This window comes from Centroberyx gerrardi, chromosome 6 (genome assembly GCF_048128805.1).
Source record: "Centroberyx gerrardi isolate f3 chromosome 6, fCenGer3.hap1.cur.20231027, whole genome shotgun sequence".
NCBI classification, from domain to species: domain Eukaryota; kingdom Metazoa; phylum Chordata; class Actinopteri; order Beryciformes; family Berycidae; genus Centroberyx; species Centroberyx gerrardi.
In genome coordinates this window covers 25,528,525-25,547,900 of record NC_136002.1, presented here as the reverse complement: position 1 = coordinate 25,547,900, position 19,376 = coordinate 25,528,525, and the positions used below count along the sequence as shown (strand labels likewise).

The 19,376-nt window shown below is 42.3% G+C and overlaps 1 protein-coding gene across 1 annotated transcript in view; it reads right to left on the bottom strand.

Annotated features, from left to right (window-relative positions):
* frem2b (FRAS1 related extracellular matrix 2b) overlaps positions 1-10,475 on the bottom strand; it is a 58,951-nt gene extending 48,476 nt beyond the window's left edge. Inside the window, exons 1-2 of the mRNA XM_071924734.2 lie at positions 5,465-10,475; positions 4,170-4,259 (exon numbers count right to left, since the gene is read on the bottom strand). Coding sequence (XP_071780835.2) covers positions 4,170-4,259; positions 5,465-10,475 — 5,101 coding nt within the window. The remainder of the gene's footprint in view (positions 1-4,169; positions 4,260-5,464) is intronic.
* Positions 10,476-19,376: the final 8,901 nt, after the last annotated feature.

The window sequence follows — 19,376 nt, the reverse complement described above, 5'->3', positions numbered from 1 at the left end:
GGAGAGCAGAAAAGCATTCCTCTCTGTTTCAGGTGCTGCCATGTAAGAAAAAATGTTCCAGTCAGGAATTTGCTCTCTGCTCTACACTGTAGACCCTCCACTACAAATCTGAATTATTGATTTACACACGTTTGCCCTTTAGACACTTAACAATTCTCGCTTTACAAATGGGAAATGGAAGCAACTGTGTGAGTTTGAACTTCAAAAGCAGCAAATTTTTTATTATGAACCGAACAATCAACGATCTTTTCCTTCCTCCTTAGCTCTCCAGCAGAAAGTGGAGGAGGGGGATGTCTACCTGGAATGAAAAACAAAGGCAACGGCAGTGTGTCTGTCAGTAGGAACATCCCTGACGCTGACTGACTGGCTGGATTAGGGGCTGGAGGCAGACAGGGATTCAGCTCCACAAACAACTGCCTGGGAATGCCAGGGCTTGTGTGTGCTCAGGTAAGCTCACCTGAATGCAACAGAGTCCTCAGGAGACAGCGCGAGGGCTGGAGTCCATCGAAACACAACAATTAACTGACTTAAAATGACAGGAGAAATCCCACCATCCCCACCTCCCCAACACACACACACACACACACACACACACACACACACACACACACACACACACACCAATCTTGCTCTAAAGAAGCACTTTCTAAGTAATTAAAGAGGTTCTTGATCCACACCTCTGTGCGTGACTTCCTAGTCCAGGTGTGATGTTTCACTCAAACAGTAAACAGAGAACCACAAACTAATATGTGTAATTTCAGCCTTCCGTCAAAACCTTGACAAGCTTGACAAATAGCAAGACACACAAATATAGCCCCTGTCATCTCCTTTTGACAAAACACAACCACCTAAACGCAGATGTAACGGCACACGGCGGCAGATTCATTAAATAACAGGAGAAATTCATTCTTGAGAGGTTCAACAGTCGTCTTCTTTTTTACTGAGCTCCACTGATACATCAAGTACACAAATTATGTCAAGAATGTACAGTATTTGCAAGTATCTGACGTTTGTTCCACTACAAGGGCGTTAAGAGTAGCAGTACATTAGTCCCACAGTGAGAAAGCTTCATTCATTGTGACACACACCAATTAAAAATGATAAGCATTTTGGGATGTAGCCTAATTGCCATGTTGTTATTTGTGGTGAAAAGCCCATCTGGTCTCTTTATGTAGCCAACTTAATTGAGTGAAACAGCAACTTCTCTTCAAGTCTAAATTACATAAGCATAATTTATCAAGCTAAACAAAACAGTCCACCAAGGGTTTAGCATTCTCCTCAGCAGATCCTTTTTTTCCCCCTTTTTCAAGAAAAAAGAATCAGCAATGCGTTGCCCACTCAAATCAAAGAAGGCCATTCTTGCACCAGCTTTTCACATACAACTGTGCCAAACACTGGACAAGGGTATGTCAGTTCCAACATAGATTTAAATGTGGGCCCCCTTATGAGCGCTCCCTTTACAGTTTAAATCACACAACACGTCAAGCAGCAGGTGTATCGCTGCCAGGAAGAACTCGGCCCATGGCAGCTCACTAAGTAGGCCAACATTGTGCCATTTATCAAGACAATCCATCTATCAGAGAAACTAAGATCTCAACTTCAACGGCGCGAACAAGCTTGTGGTCAGATGCCAAAGTGCCATAAGTATTTGGATAGAGCTTAATGAACGGCTTGGCGTTTTCCATGCATTCCACAACTTGTGAGGAAAATTTGCAAAGAGTAAATTAGTGCTGTCGTTCCCCCCTAATGAGCGCAGGCTGAGAGTATCAATCCTATAACAATCAGTAGTGCAGGGCACTGGTCCCAGTACAGTGCACAGGCCAGCGAGGCCACAATGACGACAGATAGTGTGGGCTTCCAGCCTGAAAGCCTGCCTATTGATGTCTAAAGCAGGAAGCCAAGACGATACACACACAAACACACACACAAACTAGAGTTTTCCGCAGTAATTTGTAGTCTACAGTAAGTATGCATATATACTCAAAACTATGCACACATTCATAGTTCATCATGGCCATTTGAACAAACTCCAGGAATCACACTGAGCAGCTGTGACATAAAAAGTAACTGTTCACCATAAAAAAAAATTGAAAGTGCAGTTGGTAAATATCCGAATGAACCTGAATCGAGGAGGAGAATGTTTTTTCGCTTCTGAACATGACAGAGTGCAGCTGTGTGCCAGTGTACACCATTCAGCTCCTCCCCAACACGGCTGTTCAAAGAGTTGGAGGCTCTGTCTGGGGATTTAGGGCAGCCACCAGCACTGCTCAAATCTTAAAGAAATAAAAAAATAAATAAATAGCTCAGTGACTGCTTCACAAGCTGCAGTGCAGTATGTGCAGGGCAGCCCCCTTATGGATGGGTCACCTCCAACGAGCCTCCCCATCAATTTGTCAAGTCGTTTAGGTGCCATTATGTGACACACATCCCACATCAGAGAATGACATTTTATACTTCAGCTGTCTTTCCAAAGAGACGAGAATGACTCACAAGCATATGTTTGACATCTGATGTGCGAGATGTGCGATGTGTCTGGCCGTTCCGTTTTTATATATTTATTTGTTTTGTTTTGATGAATGAGTACACAACCAGGATTGAGGGGAGGAATTAGAAATATGTTGTTTTGAATCCAATTGTCAAGTCTAAAATTGACATGAAAGATTGTAGGGAGTGGTGAAACAAGCTAATCTAATTGTCAATTCTGGAAGATAAACTACCAGTGTGGGATATAAGAGCATTTTCAAGCTTTGTGTGTGTGTGCTAGAGAGAGAGGGGGGGAGGGTAAGAGAGAGAGAGAGGGAGGGAGAGAGAAAGAGAGAGAAGCCCAGAGAGAGATCCATGACAAATAACCCAATTGAGCCAATAATAAGAGGATTGACTGAACCTGACTCAACAATAAAGGAGCTCTGAATGGGCTTGACCGTCAACCAGCAGCTCCGATAAAGTATTGGCATTCAGCAGCACCTCCTTGATAAAGAGTTGTCCCATGCAATTTAGTCAACACTCTCATTAGCATCCCATCCACCTGTTGGCATTGCTCTTAACCTGCCTATTATTTCACCGTAGCCACATTAGTCCCAGGTCGCGAGGGGAGAAAATGTGTTTAGGGGCCCACTGAGGTGCATTGTGGGAAAAGAGGGCCTCTATCAGAGAGGCCCTTTGTGTTCACTCATCACCACCGAAGGGTAGCAGAAAGGACGCACTGTCAGGCACGCTACTTCAACTAATCGGCAACACCAGCAGCCATTCACCGAGCCTCTAATTGATCACATGTGGAGAAGTGAAAGTCTTTACTAATGCTTTTACTAATTTTACTAAATCAAGAGGCCCTTGCATGGAGAAATAATGGATCATCATGTTGAGGTGTCGGAGGCCTGAGCTGCCTAGTACATTGCGGAGTAAATAGATTGTCGCTTTGTGTGTGAAGCCAGAAGACAAGCCCCTCTATTATCAACTTACTGGTATTGCAAGGATTTCGCTATGAGCAGTACTATCCTGAATGCCCAGATAAAAGGTTAATAAATGTGGCAGCTCTGACTTCCAAATGTTTTTTTGTTTTTTTTTCAAACTAATGGCTAAGCGGGAGATAGACTAAGCATGACGGAGAAGAAGTTAAGAAAAAGTTACCTCTATAAACAATTTTTTTCCCCTGTTCCTATTTTGTACTATTTCCCATATATTTCCTATCCCATTTTCACTGCATGCCTATTTTCTCCTTTTTTCATGCTGAAATGAGAAACTGTGCAAATAAGTTATGGCTCTGAAAAACTCTCCTATCCGTGTACACACATTTTGAATAGTAATTCTGCTACATTAGACACGTTATGAAATACATACAAGACTTTCCTTTATCTTCCTAGCAAAAGATTAGTTTGGTGAAGATCAAGTCGAGACAAGATAAAGCAACTCAGTATTTCTGCCACACAGAAAGGTCAGTCGACACGACAAGGACCGATTTCAACCACGATGGTGTGCTTGTTACATAACAACTTCAAGAGGGTAAGTTCAAGATTTTTTTCAATCCCTACCTATCACTCACTCCTTTATGTCAACAGCATCCTTCACTGTGTCGTGCACATTAGCTTTTGATTGAAAAAAATGAATGACACAATGTTGTCCAAACAGCCTGGTAGTAAATTATACTTGATCATTTAACCAAAGTAACTTACCATAGTCCTCAATGGAGAAATAGAAGATGTCATTTGTAGCGTTGTCCCCATCCCTCAGAACATAGCATATTTTCATGTCATCAATTTCAGCTGAAAAAGAAAACCATACTTACATAAACATCCATGATAACTTGTTCATAAAAATTCTCATCTGCTCAGTTGCCTCAATTGACTATTAAAAAATGGCACATGGGCACGTTTGTTCAATTTGGTCCTGACAGACCAGATGTCAATGACTACGCATGAGCCCTGCTTTCAGAAGCGAGCCAAGGCTGCTTGATAAATTGTGTAAACTGCATAGTGTCGGGGGGAATTTGAGAAGTGGAACTGCCCGGTAACAGGGGCTGTATATCTATTAGGCTCACAAATGACACTGAGCATAAAGAATAGCCAGACTCCAGGAGCTACAGCACAGCGGCCTGTCTTACCTTCTTGATACTGGGATGTAAAGAGTGCGTTCTTTATAGCCCCGGATCTGGGGGACTGTGAAGTTTACAGCCCTCGCTGTCTTCAATATTTGATGTCAAAACATTTTCCTTCAAAGAGGCCGACGCATAAAAATGCATAGCCACAATTTTCAAATGCCCAGGAGATAGTGGCTTTATTTACTGTCTGTTTACCCCTGTGAGAACTCCTGAAATATTGAACAGGCCTCCTGAGGGAAGCAGCTCAGAGAGTGACTCAGTAAATACAAACAGGAAGTACATGGATATTGACTGTACACTGATCTTGCTACCCAGATACTTAGAGTTTACCGAGACCCCCTTCTGGTCCATTTGCACTAGAATGTAACTACACTGTAATTCTGTTTGCAAAGCCGGTGACCTGCTCTGAGCCATATTAACATGTCTCCCTCAGTCTGACATGTTTGCATGTTCACATCATCTATCACTATGTCTATAATCCCCTTGTCTGCATGTTAGAAAATATTACTATGGTGTGCACAAGTCACCATCAATTCTCTCCCAGAGTGAAATACATTAGGCACTGTTTGAAAAAGCACTGCTCTTGTGAAATCTGGTCAGCCTGAGGCATTGGCATACTTCATCTCTGTAAATAGGCAGTCTCCTGAGTGAAAACAAAAACCTTTGTCTTTGAACTCAGCTTTTTTCAGACCTCAGAGGGTAGTGCAATTAGCATAGTGAGTAAATGTATAATGATTTTGAGAGTTATAGGGCTCAGAAACCTCTGGGAATTCAAAATGATCTTCAATGTGATATGGCTGCACAGCACATTACAAATCTAATATAATGTAACAGGATTACAAAGCCATTTGAAATGCAGTTTTCTCTTACCTTGGGTGAAGGTGGTGATAGTGGCATTTCCTTTTCCAAGGTTGATCAGGTAACCATGCTCTGGGCCCACTGTGATTTTAAATGTCACAGAATCATGTAGGCTGTCTCTGTCTTCTGCCTTTAGGGTCTTACTTGTGATCAAGAACCCCAGATGACCACTCTCCAAAACCCGCAATGTGGGCGCACCCTTGTTCACCACAATCTGCGGTACCCCATTATCCACTGACAGCACAGTAATCTTCATCACTTGGGGCCTGCGAGTCTCATACACTGTATCGGGGAACACATAGAAGTCTGTGTGAGTGCCATCAGTGACAGTGAAGGAGAAGCTGTCCTCAGCACTCTCTGTGCCGTCATGCTTGTAGCTGATCATGTTCTCATTCAGATCCTGCTTAGTGAAGGAGGTGACAGGCCGGGTGTTGTTGAAGAGCAGGCGACCGTGAACTGGGATTTGAGTGACCGTGAACTTCAGGAGGCGGTCTGCAGTGTCTCTGTCCTCCACTGTTAGTTCAAAAGGCGTGATGAGCTTGTTCTGTCCCTCGGTCACCACTAGGCCATGCACTGTCACCACAGGCTTTTTATTATCTACGTCAGTGATGGAGATGCGGAAGGTGCGGAACACCGGGTTGTAGCCGTCAGTCACCTCAAATTCAAAGCTATCCATCTTCGCTTCGTCGTCCGCAGTGTGGATGTAGTAGACTTTGTTGCCGGCGAGCTGCAGCTGGGTGAAGGACGCGATGGGCATCCCAGGAGTGTCCGTACACTCCAGGTGTCCTCTCATTGGGGCTCTAGTGATAGTAAAGACCAAATGTTCATCTGGGCTGTTGAGGTCGCTGGTGCTGAGCAGGTCGGTGGTCAGGGTCACCCTGCCGCCCTCTTTTAGGGATACACCTTTATTGACCACATCAGGGAAAACCATGTCAATGCCACCCACTGTCACATAGAAGTATCTGTCAATCAAAGGGTTGATGCCATCTGTCACGTCAAATTTGATAAGGTCGCGAATCCCTTCTTGTCCATTATGGATGTACACAATCAAACCCTGGTCCACCTCATTCTGTGTGAAGTTCATCCCAACTGTGATGTTTTGTAATGTCCCATACGGTGTCGTCTTCTGCAAATACCCCTGCCCAGGCCCGTAGCGGATAATATATGTTAGTGTGCTATCCTCAGAGTCCAGATCAGTAGCTTTTAAAACGTCATTGTTTATGATTTTCACATCGCCTATCTCAATTTCAAGGCCGTCATTGATTGCCATCCTCGGGGTTTCGTCATCCACAGGGATAATCATAACAATTACTGTTTTCTGTACGCTGAACTTTCCGTCGGTGAGAACAATATCAAAGCTGTCCTCTGTGGTCTCTGAGTCATCGTGCTCATACACAATGCTGGAGGCCTCCCTGATCTGATCCAAGGTGAAGTTAGTGACTGGGACAGTGCCGCTAGTGAGCTGATTGAGAATAAATCCATGCTTGGGGGGTCTGGTGATAATGAATGTCAGCTCATCAGAGGGGATATCTGCATCAGCACCATTCAAAATGGGTGTGTCGATGACTATGTTCATTCCCTCCATAACCACAAACTCTCTCATGAAAATCTCAGGCTTTTCATCATTAGAGGGGATTATGGAGATGGGGAAAAAGTGCCTTTCAGAGAAATTGATGCCGTCAGAGCACCTGAACGTAAACCTGTCTTCCAGTCGTTCTACACCTTTGTGAATACTCTGAACATAGTAAATGTGATTCTGTCTGATGTCCTTGATGGTGAAAGCACTAATAGCTGTGCCGGACCTGGATTTCTCTGATCCTGGGGCCGGGGAGATATTTTCCACATAGCCCGACGTCGGCTGTACTATGATTGTACAAAGGAGGTCATCATTGGGAGTGTCGACATCATCAGCGCTTATGTGAAGGATTTCAATGGCATTCTTTTCTCCTTCAACGACAACGAACTGGGGCCCCACAAAGACCTCTGGGGCCTGGCTGTCCAAGGGAAGAATAGTAACGTGCACTCTGACCCCGGTAATCTTATTTCCCCCTACAGTCCACTCATCAGACATATCAGTCAGAGTGAGATTGAAGAAGTCCTCCTTTGTGGCCAGGCCCACCTCTCCGCTGGTGTGTGCGTAGACCACCAGGCCGTTGATGATATCAGCCTGGGTGAACCGGCCTGATGGGACTCCATTCACCAGGATTTCACCTAACACTGGCGGGTCCTCCACAATGAACGTCAAACGAAGGTCATCTGTGTCCTCATCTCTTCCCTGAATGACATTACTTGTGATTTCTGTTGCTCCATTTTCCAATACATCTATAAAGGAGCCAATTGTGCCAGCTGGGAGACTGATAGTTGGGGTCTCATCATCGATGGGCTTCACCGTAATCTTTATAGTAATTGGGACAACGTGGACGCCATCACTGACATCTATCTGTATCGAATCGACCGTCGATTCATCTCCATTATGGATGTAGGAAATTCTGTCATTTCCAATATCTTCCAGAGTGAAAGTGTCGCCTTTCGTCATGTCAGTGAAGGTAAACTGCACATGGCCGTGTAGTGGAGGCTGAGTTATGGTAAAGGATATCTGTCTGCTGTCAGTGTCTGTGTCTGAGGTGTCTAGCTCGGCACTCGTAATGATATGTGTGCCGCGTTCAAACAGAGTGAATCCAGAGTTGGTTATCTGCGGTGGCTTGTTGTCCACAGGCTGCAAAAATATAGTGAAAATTCCCTCTACGCTATTTCCAGAAATATCTTCCACAGTGTACTTAAACTGCAAAACGTGAGTAGTAATTCCTAGCTCAAGGTCAGGGGGTTTGTAAGATATTTTATGATGGTTAATCTGTGCCTGAGTGAATGTTGTGACTTCAGTGTCTGGCCTTTCGGTTAATACGAGGGCTCCCAGCACAACAGGACTATTCTCATCTGTATCCGTCGGTGGCTGGACGATTGTGTATTTGAGATCCCTATCTTCTGAGTCCAGGTCAGTGTAACGGAGGAATTTCTTGCGGAAGTAAGTAAGCTGATACTCGTGCACAGTCATTTGCAGAGTAGTGGCAGCGTACAGTTCGGGGGGGAGGTCATCGACGGGGAGAATCTTGATGACGAACGAGCTCTCGCCTGATTGGTTAGGCGGGTCGTTGTCATCTTGAACACTGAACACAAACTGATCCATGACTGTGCTGGTGCTGTGAGGCCCAATGTGCTTGTAAAACAGTTTACCGTCGGTAATGTCCTGCTGCAGCCATTCAGTTACTACTTTCTCATACATTTCATCCTCTGCATTAAACCTCCAGGTTGATGGGTCCTCTGGGGCCTCAGACTGGCGCAGCAGCACTTGCCCAACAGTGGAAAAGGGAGACTCGATTGTGAATTTTATAGTAGAATCCTCTGAGTCAATGTCTGCTGCACTGAGCATGAGAGAGGAGATTGGCATCATTTGGTTTTTGAATAAAACCAGCCCAGTGTTGGCATTGATAATGGGAGGCTCATCATCAGTTGGCACAACAGTGATGGGAAACAGAAACTCCACCTCATTTTTGCCATCTGTCATCCTGAAAATAATATTATCACTGTATGTGTCACTTCCATCATGCTGATAAATGACTAGTCCGGCATCGAGGTCAGCTGGGGAGAAAAACTTCCTTCTTGAGCCCAGAACGGTTAGATCTCCATGTCTTAACCCGTCAATTACAGTGACTCTGACTTTGTCTAAATTGTCTTCATCACTGATTTCCAGATTGTGTGAACTGGACAGAGGCCTGGACTGCCCCTCATACAGTAACTGGCCTGTATTCCTGGTCACCACAGGGGCCAACGTGTTCATAGGCTTAACAACAATCATGAAAGCAAAAGGGTCTGACACAGCCCCCTCTGTGTCCACAACCTCAAACTCAATCTGGAAAATCCGCTCAGTGTCTGAATCCACAGCAGGGGGTTTGTAGGCTATTTTCAAGTCTTTGAGGTCTCCTTGGTAAAATGAGGTTATTGGCAAATTCCTGTCGTCAGTGCTTACTATGTACCCCTCCTCAAAGGACAGGGGGGATGTGATGTTGAAAATTAAGTCATCAAGGTTAGACTCAATATCCTCTGCAGCCAGCATATCCGTGGTAATCGCTGTCATTACAAACTGGTCCACTTCCATCATCATCATTGCCACAAAGCTGGGTTTAGGAGCTGTGTTTTCCTCCCCCTCTCTAATTCGCACTAAAATTTGGAAAAATTCCTGCTTGAGCAAATTGCCTTCCTTATCTTGTAATTCCACAAGCATTGGAATATAATCTCTGTTTGGTGATTTCAAAGCAAAAGTGTGCTGATAGCGGATATTCATTGTAATAAATTCATCACAGTCCACCATTTTTCCAAGACTGCCCTCATCCACAAGTTTCCCGTACCTGGGTAGCGCGCTGCCGCTGGAGAGAGAGGCTATTTTGCACTGCTGTGCGCTCCTATCAAAGGTGAACTCTAAAATTTTCCTGTCGATGGGGTTACTTGTGCCGAGCAGTTTCTCAACAGTGAGTGGCATGTTTTTGGTTAGCACTTCCAACTGGGTGAAAATGACTTCCACCTCCATCATAAAAGGTATTATAATGGTGTCCGTTTGAGTGTCATACCTGAGTTGTAACCTCACCCTGTCCCTTGGAGGACTCCTGGAGCCAAAGTGGGAATACTTCACATCGTTGGGACCAAATTCACACGGAAACTTTTTCGGAGACAGGTGTCCAGGCCTTTGAGACAACGGATCATTGTCCAGGACTGTTATGCTGCATCTATCACCGGGCTGAACTTGGATGACCAAATCGTTGATGGGATCAATAAAGACGGATCTCCCGAAAGGCACGCGTATCCCATTGTTGGCAACCAATATCGCATCCTCTGACAGCTCGGACCTCAAGGCGTACGATAATCCATAGCTGTCAAAAACCTGCGCAACTGCATCACCTGTCAGAATTACCGCAACCAGAATAAAAGCAGCGCCAGTCCCATGCAGATGCGGGGGAATAATCCAAGCCATTTGTAGTGTGAAGCCGCAGTGGATACGCTTTGAACTTTGCGCACAAACCCTAATAAACTAAGTGCGGCGGTTAAAGTTGTAGGAATATACCATCGGAGTTGGAAAATATCACGCACCTATGCGTACTGAGGTGCACCATTCTCTCGCAGCAGCTGTACACTGATAACCTAAACTTCATACTCCCGCAAAGCCGGAGTAAGGAGAGTTCCGCCCTCTTTTCAGGCGATTGGCTGATATCTCCGTTGGAATGCGTTTGTCAGCTTTTAAATGGACGTGGCTCGTGTCATTCTGCGGAGACAAAACGATACCGCGTGGGTTGGACTTGAGCAGGTTGGATAAGGTGGTGTGGGGGAGAAATAAATATTATGATGTTTTACCTGGCCATAGGGCATATTTTATACATATTCCCTGTTTTGACCAGATTGGGCTGACGGTCCTTAAAATGGAAATAATGCTGCATTTGCTTTGTTGAACCCGTGTAAAGCTGGCTCAGGTTTACCTGTTAGATGTTGTTTATTTATATTATCTATATTATTTTCCTCACCAAAGCATGCCGCAGCGTGAATCAGACTATTCCCAACAAAGAAGGGAAGCAATTAGATGTACAGCTATGATACTGGAGTGGTTATATGGTGTGTAATCTAAATGGAGACAAGCTTTGTCTCCCTCTCGTGGTGTTCCCCGCTGAGGAGGAAGGATGCCCTGCACACACACACACACACACGCACACACACACACGCACACACACACACACACACACACACCATACATTACTGGACTAAATCACACACTATCTCGCATGCTGTGCACAGTTTCACCTGGTATATTTTTTCCTGTTGAAATCGGGCCCTGCACACACACACACACACACACACACACACACACACAAAAACACACACCCACCCACCCACACACACACACACCATACATTACTGGACCAACTCATACACTATCTTGCATGCTATGCACAGTTTCTCCTGGTATATTTTTTCCTGTTGAACTCGGGCTATGCTGAGATTCTCATGTCAAGCAGGGTCTGCATTGCATTGTCTGACAGACAAGCTGTGCATAGTTTTGCATGGAGCATACTGTATATCATAATGGAGTAAAGTAACTATAGCTGCTTTTTAATGTATGAGAGACTGCATAGCAAACAGCACTGTTGCCACCAGAACTGTGTGAGAGGAAGAACTGAATGTGCACTGCAGGAATCTGACTGAATATCCGCTGTCATGCAATGCAGTCAATCCCAATAGCAATATGCATTTCCTCCTGACAGAATCCACCCTACTAAATAGCCTGCACTCTCATGTATTTGAGTCAACAGTTTTATTCATCAGAGTCGTGCGGTGACTGTCCTATTTCCCCCCACCCTGCTATCCTGCTCTCTCATCACACAGGTCCTCCAGCTGTCAGACGTTTCCCAGCAGAGCATTCTCCTCTGACTCCTGACAAGCCCAGTCATGATCCGTCTCTCCGCACCGCTCATCTGGAGATCCAATGTTGATTAGGAGGACAACCACACAGAGATCGTGCAGCACAGCAGGGCAGGCCTAAATGACTCAATTATATTAAAAGTATGTTTGATTTTTGGCGTGACAAGTGCTGCTGGGCGTGCAGACAAGAATCGCAGAGCTTTTAGAATAGTTTGTGATTGTGTCTTCAGGGGAGTTAGAGAGTAATAGTGTGTTTATGGGGGAGAGGGAGGCACGCAAATGTAATATCATCTCATTACCAAAGACAATCTCCTATGAGGTTTTTACTGCTTTCACATTCACTTAGGATGAGTAATGCGGCGATGCAGAAAGCAGAGATCACCATATTCTCTGTATATTGGCAAAATCTTTCACAGCCATTTGCTGGCTGTACAGACTCTGCTGTTGTGTATGTTGGCTGTACACTGCAGCTCAAAGTATCTCAGATGGATTCACATACCCATGCTCTCCTCTCAATCCGTAGCGTCCCACAGAGCTTTAGATTATCTGGAAGAATTTGACTCTAACTGCACTCTGTCCCCCTCTGATCCCCTTTCAGATTATTTTCATTCCATCCACAAACTCCTGGGTGCAACCATTCTGTCTGCACTGTACCTACAGTTCTGCATTAATGACATACAAAACATCTCTCAGCTGGCATGTGCTGAAATCGGTATACGGTAGCTGCCATAACAAACCATGCAGCTGAGTTGCACTGGACATTGTTGACAGGGTCCAATTATAAATATAGCCAAGCAAACTGCGAGGCAAAGCCCCCAGGCCTCGACAGCTCCTAGTTACAAGAGAAAATGAAAAAGAAGATGAATAGAACTTTCTGACAGCAGCAATGGCAGAGTGGGAATTGAATCATACCATAACCTTCGGGGTTATTTTTGAGGCAAGGGGAAGTTTGATGATGCTCTGTCATATCACATTTATATCTAATTTATTGTAAATGACCATTCCAGCATGGAAGATAGAACTGTCGGTCTGCAAAGAAATGAAAGATTTCGACTGCTCTCCAGATGTGCGGGTGATTTATTGTGGGGAATAGATACACATGGTGAGGGGGAAATATTGCAAAAAGTTTGGTTCACTTTAGTAGGCTATACCACTTATAGCAGTAAGAGTTCAGCAAAGTAACACCAAATAGAATGGCGTCAGATTGTTCTTGCATCTAAAGTGTGCTTTGCTGTCACTGCTGAATACCAACAACAAATTATTCAAAGCCAGTCCATTTGGACAGGAACTCGACTAGTCTTTCTTAGTGGCTGCACTCAGAAATGATGTTCTTTTTCTGCTTTGTGGGGACTGTGGTGACAGCCAAATACGTTTCTGCCGGCACTCCAAAGAAGCCGTCTGCCTAGCAAAACAACAAAAAGATGTTTACTTTGGATGCATCCGTGATCCAAAAATACCCTATTTTGCCTGTTTACGAGCGGGCTCGCGTTCGATTTCCTCCCAGCTGAACGCCCAGCCTTGTCACAGGCCTTCACATCTATAGGCCAAACACTGGGAACGCTTGTATTCCCTGCTGTCAGTGACGCCATTGTTTTTGTAGCATGTAACTGTGTTAACAAAGATACGCATCGTGTAAGGCGCCTTGGGCTTCGAGAAGTGACATCACCAAGTCAACCTGATACATGGATAATGAGGTGTAACAGGACGGACCATCTGTACGCTGCCCTCAGCCTACAGTCTAACAAACTCTAGCAGCATTGTTTTATCTTTATATGACTGGTAGCTAAACGTTACAGCAATCATTTGTAGTACGTTTTCATACTAGACTGAATCTCAAAATGAGGGGAAGTGTGAGTTTATATAAAATTAATATATAAAATTATTGCTCACATCTATAAAAGCATTGCACAAGAGTGATGTGTCGTACTGTATCTGATAGGAGTTTCAATTAATTTGCTCTACAATTCAAAGCTATAGAAAGTCAGTATCTTTATATTACTGGAATCTACACGTTATAGCAATCATTTGTAATACATTTTCAAACTAGACTGAATGTCAAAATGAGGGGGAACTGGAGTTTATATAAATGTTATTGCTCACATCTATAAAATGATTGCAGATGGTGTGATGTGTCGTACTGTATCTGATCCCAGTTTCAATTAATTTGCTCTGCAATTCAAAGCTATACAAAGTCAGTCTTTTCATGATCAATGCAATCGCCGCTGTTTGTTTTGTCTGTTGTTGAGATACCAATGTCCTTAGCTGGAAATGCTCTTGATAATTGTCTCCCTTGGCATCACCCCACTGTTTGTCCCGGTGTTGCTAAAGTGACTCCATTCTAACAATTGCTTGGGCTTATCAGGTCTATTTTTGCTGGTGGTTGTTCCCCAGGGACAACGCAAGCGCGGCCTCACTGATCTCATTAAGGCTATTTTAGTTCATTACTTCTCTGTCAGGGACAATTCTTTGATGGTTGAATCTGGAATGGTGGTGGCAGCTTCTCTGAAAGTCACCCCTCCTACCCCATCCCTTCAAAGTAAATTCTGTGTAACCTATAGAAGTACAACGCGCAACCAACAGGCAGCCAAATCCATCTTCCCCAGCTTATTTTACTCTTGGGATACTATAGAACTAAAAAGGCAGCGGAACCAGTCAAATTTAATCATATTCTTTATTCGTGTGCCCGAATGCCCCAGGTGTGCAGGGAACCATATAGCAAGAATAACTTATGGCCAGGGCAATCACATTGTACACAAAACAAGTCAAGTCGGGTTTATTTACAGAGCGCGTTTAACAAATAGCTTTACGGAAAACAAAGGACACAAAAATAGATAAAACCAAGGATAATCAAAATAAGAGGGAGAACAAGTAAATCACAAATTGCAAGAATGGGGCCACAACTTCTATGTGTGTGTGTGTGTGTGTGTGTGTGTGCCTGTGCAAAACAAACTAAGCGGACACAGCTAAGCAGTAGCTGTCATCAGACTGCTATTGAATAGCATCGGCTCCACAAAGGTTCAGGCTTTTTGACTAAATTCAGTTGACCTCCACTAAAAGCAAGGCATAACCTCAGAGTTTAGTGGTTTATCTTTAGAGTGCAGGAGGTAAACAGCAGGACGAAGTGAAGAATGCCACTAATGTGACTGATTTATTGGCATTTAAGCAGAATGATATTCATGTGTCCTTCAATTTCAAAACTGCAAAGCTGTTTCCTTAGCAGAGTATACACATTATTCAGCAGTGAACAGATTACAGCAGTGAAGTGCAGACAGAAATTCAAAATGTTTGAAGATGAGTTCAAACCTGTAAACACATTTATGCTATATTACCTTTCATGTCAATAACACAAATGACAGGAAAGACTGTTGTGTATATGTCCATCTTATAGTAGTATGTACTGTATATACATCATCAATCATAATGATAAATAGTCAATAAATTGTCAACTGATAATTGTAGAATTTAATGATGATAGCAATAGTGATATTTCCTAACACAATAACAAGACAGCATGACAAAAACAATGCCAGGGTGAGGAGTTTCCACCGGGAATATTAATGCCAAAGTATGTGTGCACTCAAAGTATTGCAAGGTGCTTTGGATAAAAGCGTAAAATTCCATATACTTTATGATATGTTAATAATGCTTAAGTAGTAGATTATAGGCTGTTTTATGTGAGCCGATGTGGGTCTCCTTTTGAAGTTCGTACAAGATTGGAGTTAAATGGTGGCTGCAAAATTGCCACCATAAAATGTTTATAAAGGGGAGCTCCGACATTAATAGAAACCAAAGGATAAGGACAATAACAATAGAATTCTATCCTATGGATGTTGATCTGTTATTCTCGTTCCTGTATATTGGTGTATATAGACTTATAGACAAAGAAAGCAAGTTGAATGTAATATGTGATCAAATTATGTGACTTGCATTACATTTAAAGCCTTTCTGTCTCCTTTTACCTTTCTAATATATTAAAATTGAGTAATGATTCCTTTTCCCCAATTCATCACGCTACTCAGGCACACTTGGCGCTCTTCCTAATAAAAATAACAATCTAATGTACACAGTAGGTGTTTGCAGGCTATAATGTATTTCAGATGAAAATAAATGCTATCATTTGATCTATTATTATAAACAATTTTAACTTGATATACACAGATAAAAGGTTGAGTGCATAGTGTGTTTTGTTACTTTTGACGATACTGCAGATGCTAATATGCTGTCCAGAACAGACAACTCAGTAAATATCTTACAGTTAGGAAGATGGTGTTAGGAAGATGGCGGTGGTGGATGGTGTTTGGTGTTTTGTCTAAAAAGGATAAAAATGATGCAATGGCTTTATTCCAGTGTAACAGTTAACCTCTGCATTAACTTATGACAAGAGATTTTCATTTTGTCCTAACACAGAATTATTAACTACATAATCATTCTGTGTTTGTACAAAATGAAAACCTCTGTCTCTGTTAGCACTTAACGATGTAATGACTCATCTGTACACTTACTGTACTTACTTTGCATTGCCCTTGTAAGGATGTTATGTTATAGGGAGATTTTATGAAGTACTAACACTGTATTGTTGTGTACTTACTGTACTTTCCCATAGATTAACATACAAGTTAATAACCTGGAATCTGGTAATGTTATAATGTATAAATAGCCTGTAATACTGCTGATGCGGTGCCAGTTAAGGACACGAATGAAGGCCAACCAACAGAAATTTAACCATTCATCCGGAATTGAAAACTTTCTGTCTTTGACTTCAGAAAGCAGCTTTTCTATGTTATTAAAAACTCAAAACCTCGGGCTTCCAGCTGAGGTGTGGTCGCCTGCGGGCCAAAGGTTACATCATTTAATCCGATTTCTGCCAGATACCCCGCAGGCCTTACTTCTCCTGATGAGTTTTAAAGCTGAGAGGCACTTAACTTGTATGCCCACCCCATGGGCAGAACTAATTTATACTGCAAAAACAAAAAAACAAAAAAAGAAAGAGAAAGGAGAATTCACCTGGAGGGAGTCCTTGTATGACATCTGCATGTTGTCACATCAGCAGGAGAAAAATGAAAAATTTTAGCCCTAAGATTTCAACCTTTATTATTATGAAACAAAAGTACAAATTGTGTCACATATGGTCTTTTATTTTAAGAGGAAATAACTTTGTTTTCAGTATTTAGATAAAGTTTTGTTTGTTGTGTATTTGTCTGCAGCATCCAACAAAACTAGTGCAATGACAAAATGTGACTTTAGAGAGTAGGGAGGATGATACTTTTCTTTGAAATATAACTTTTTTAGTCTTAAGTGCAGTTGACTTAATAGCTATACATTTTTGTCCATTACTCTCCCTTTTATCTGGCAATTTACTGATCCCTGTACTGCATTTTGTTGAGAACTGTCCTGTCACCAGTTTCCAACGAGCTGAATACAGCCTCTTTCTACTCTTTCTGTTTGATCTAAAGGTAGCGGAACCAGGTCAGCGGCAATACCATTTAGATGAGCTACAGTGCTTTTACTTTACATTTGAAAAAGCTGCACATATTGCAAATGTGAGGACGATAATGTTTTCTCTTGGTTTGACTGTTATCATTGTCATGTTATTTTTAAGATTTATTTAGAAAGTACCCAAGCTAATGTTCTAGCATTTGTCCTGAAATAATGACACTTAATTTCACAGAGTGACAGCGTCTGTGTAGGCGCCTGTTGTTCCAAATATTTTGGAGAATGCCTCAAATATTTCCAGGTCCCCCTGCCTGGTTATAATTGACTTAATCTTTCCATTAGCCCCAAGTCACCAAAGTCAGCTGTCGTCCATTAGAGTTAACTGTTGTAATGAGGTGCTTTTTTACGCTTAATGACAGATGTGAGTTTCCATTGTGACTGAAGGGTGATTTTTAACCCCTTACCCCCCACTGTTACACACACACACACACACACACACACACACAAACACACACACATACAGATGAGCACCAGTACCACACACATTTCACCTGCTGACAGCTCTAATAAGCACCAGCACATAATCTGACAACATGACTATGTCAGGTGATGAGGTGTTGCTGATCTTATTGAGTTTGGTAAATTCTCCTGCAGACAGACATAAACAGAACCTATAACCTCCACTCATCGTCACCTGCACAGAAAACAAAACCCTGCAGAGGATTTGGAGATGCTTGCAGTCACTTTCATATTTCATTCACTTGCAACATATTATGACAGTAAATTATTTTTACTGAAAATCTTATATTTTGTACATGAGTTAATGCTGAAACCATATATTTTATAACAAAAACCATGGTAATTAAACATGTATATTTAACCTATAATTCCCTAATAAATTCTAACAGCTATAAATGTCACGAACTATAAACTTCACAAGCGCTGCCAGAAGGTGGCAATATCACATTATACATCTGGAGTATTGCAGATTATGCACTCCTTACACTGTAGAGTTTTGTTTGATAAAATATTATTCTATGGCAAGAACAGCTATGAACAGCTGTGCCAAGCCTTACATAATTGCATGAAAGTAAACAATAAATAAATAAGTTACAAAAACAGTTAAGTCCTTGGAAAAGACCTGCCATCACTAAAGTATGACGTATTCATTTTTTATTCAGTGGCCGTTACAGTTGATTGATTAATATGAAGCTAAAATAAAATGCTGATTAAAGTATTTTGTATTCGTTTTTGTCATTTACTCATAAAAATAAATATGGACCATGTAAATCTAAATATGGAAGATAGGTAAGATGATTAGTGAAGCCCTCAGACAAAGACATTATAAATCAACTTTGAATTATGTCATATTTTCAGTTCTATAGACAATGTATAAACTTACCACTAACCTACTAATGCACAAAACAATGCATCAATAATCGTTAGCTTGCAATCAGAGCTGGCGGGAATAATCATAATTTTTAAGAGAAGAACAATGCCAGGAATAGCATTTTCTTTTCAGAGCTTCTCAGTTTGGTTCAACTTGTCAGTCATCTAGCTGTGTTGTATCACATTTCAAATGAGCAGCTTTGACAGATTGTCTGACCTAATCAGTTCAAGACTTTATCTAATGATTCTAAATTTCTGCTGCCAGCTTGACTATTACATCAGTGTTCATTTTTAGAACCAGGGGTCAAAACCTGGAAGATACAAACTACATCTAATTGACCCAGAGCTGGACTGCAATGCTTAATGAGTTCCACACCCACATGTAGCCTGTACAGCACAGACTGACAACCTCCTGTGATTTCAACACAGTCATGAGAATGCACAAGGATGAGTTTGGGAAATGCATTGATTCCACCATTAAACACATCTCTACATGCACAGAATCTTGTGTTCACTTTTAAAAGTTTGTTCTAATGACTTCTGCTGTACCAACTGTTCAGCTCAGTTGCTGAGAGTGTTTGCAACCACATCTTGGAATGATTTGTGCCTCTAAAATCACACAATTACTCTCTAAATGCAAAAA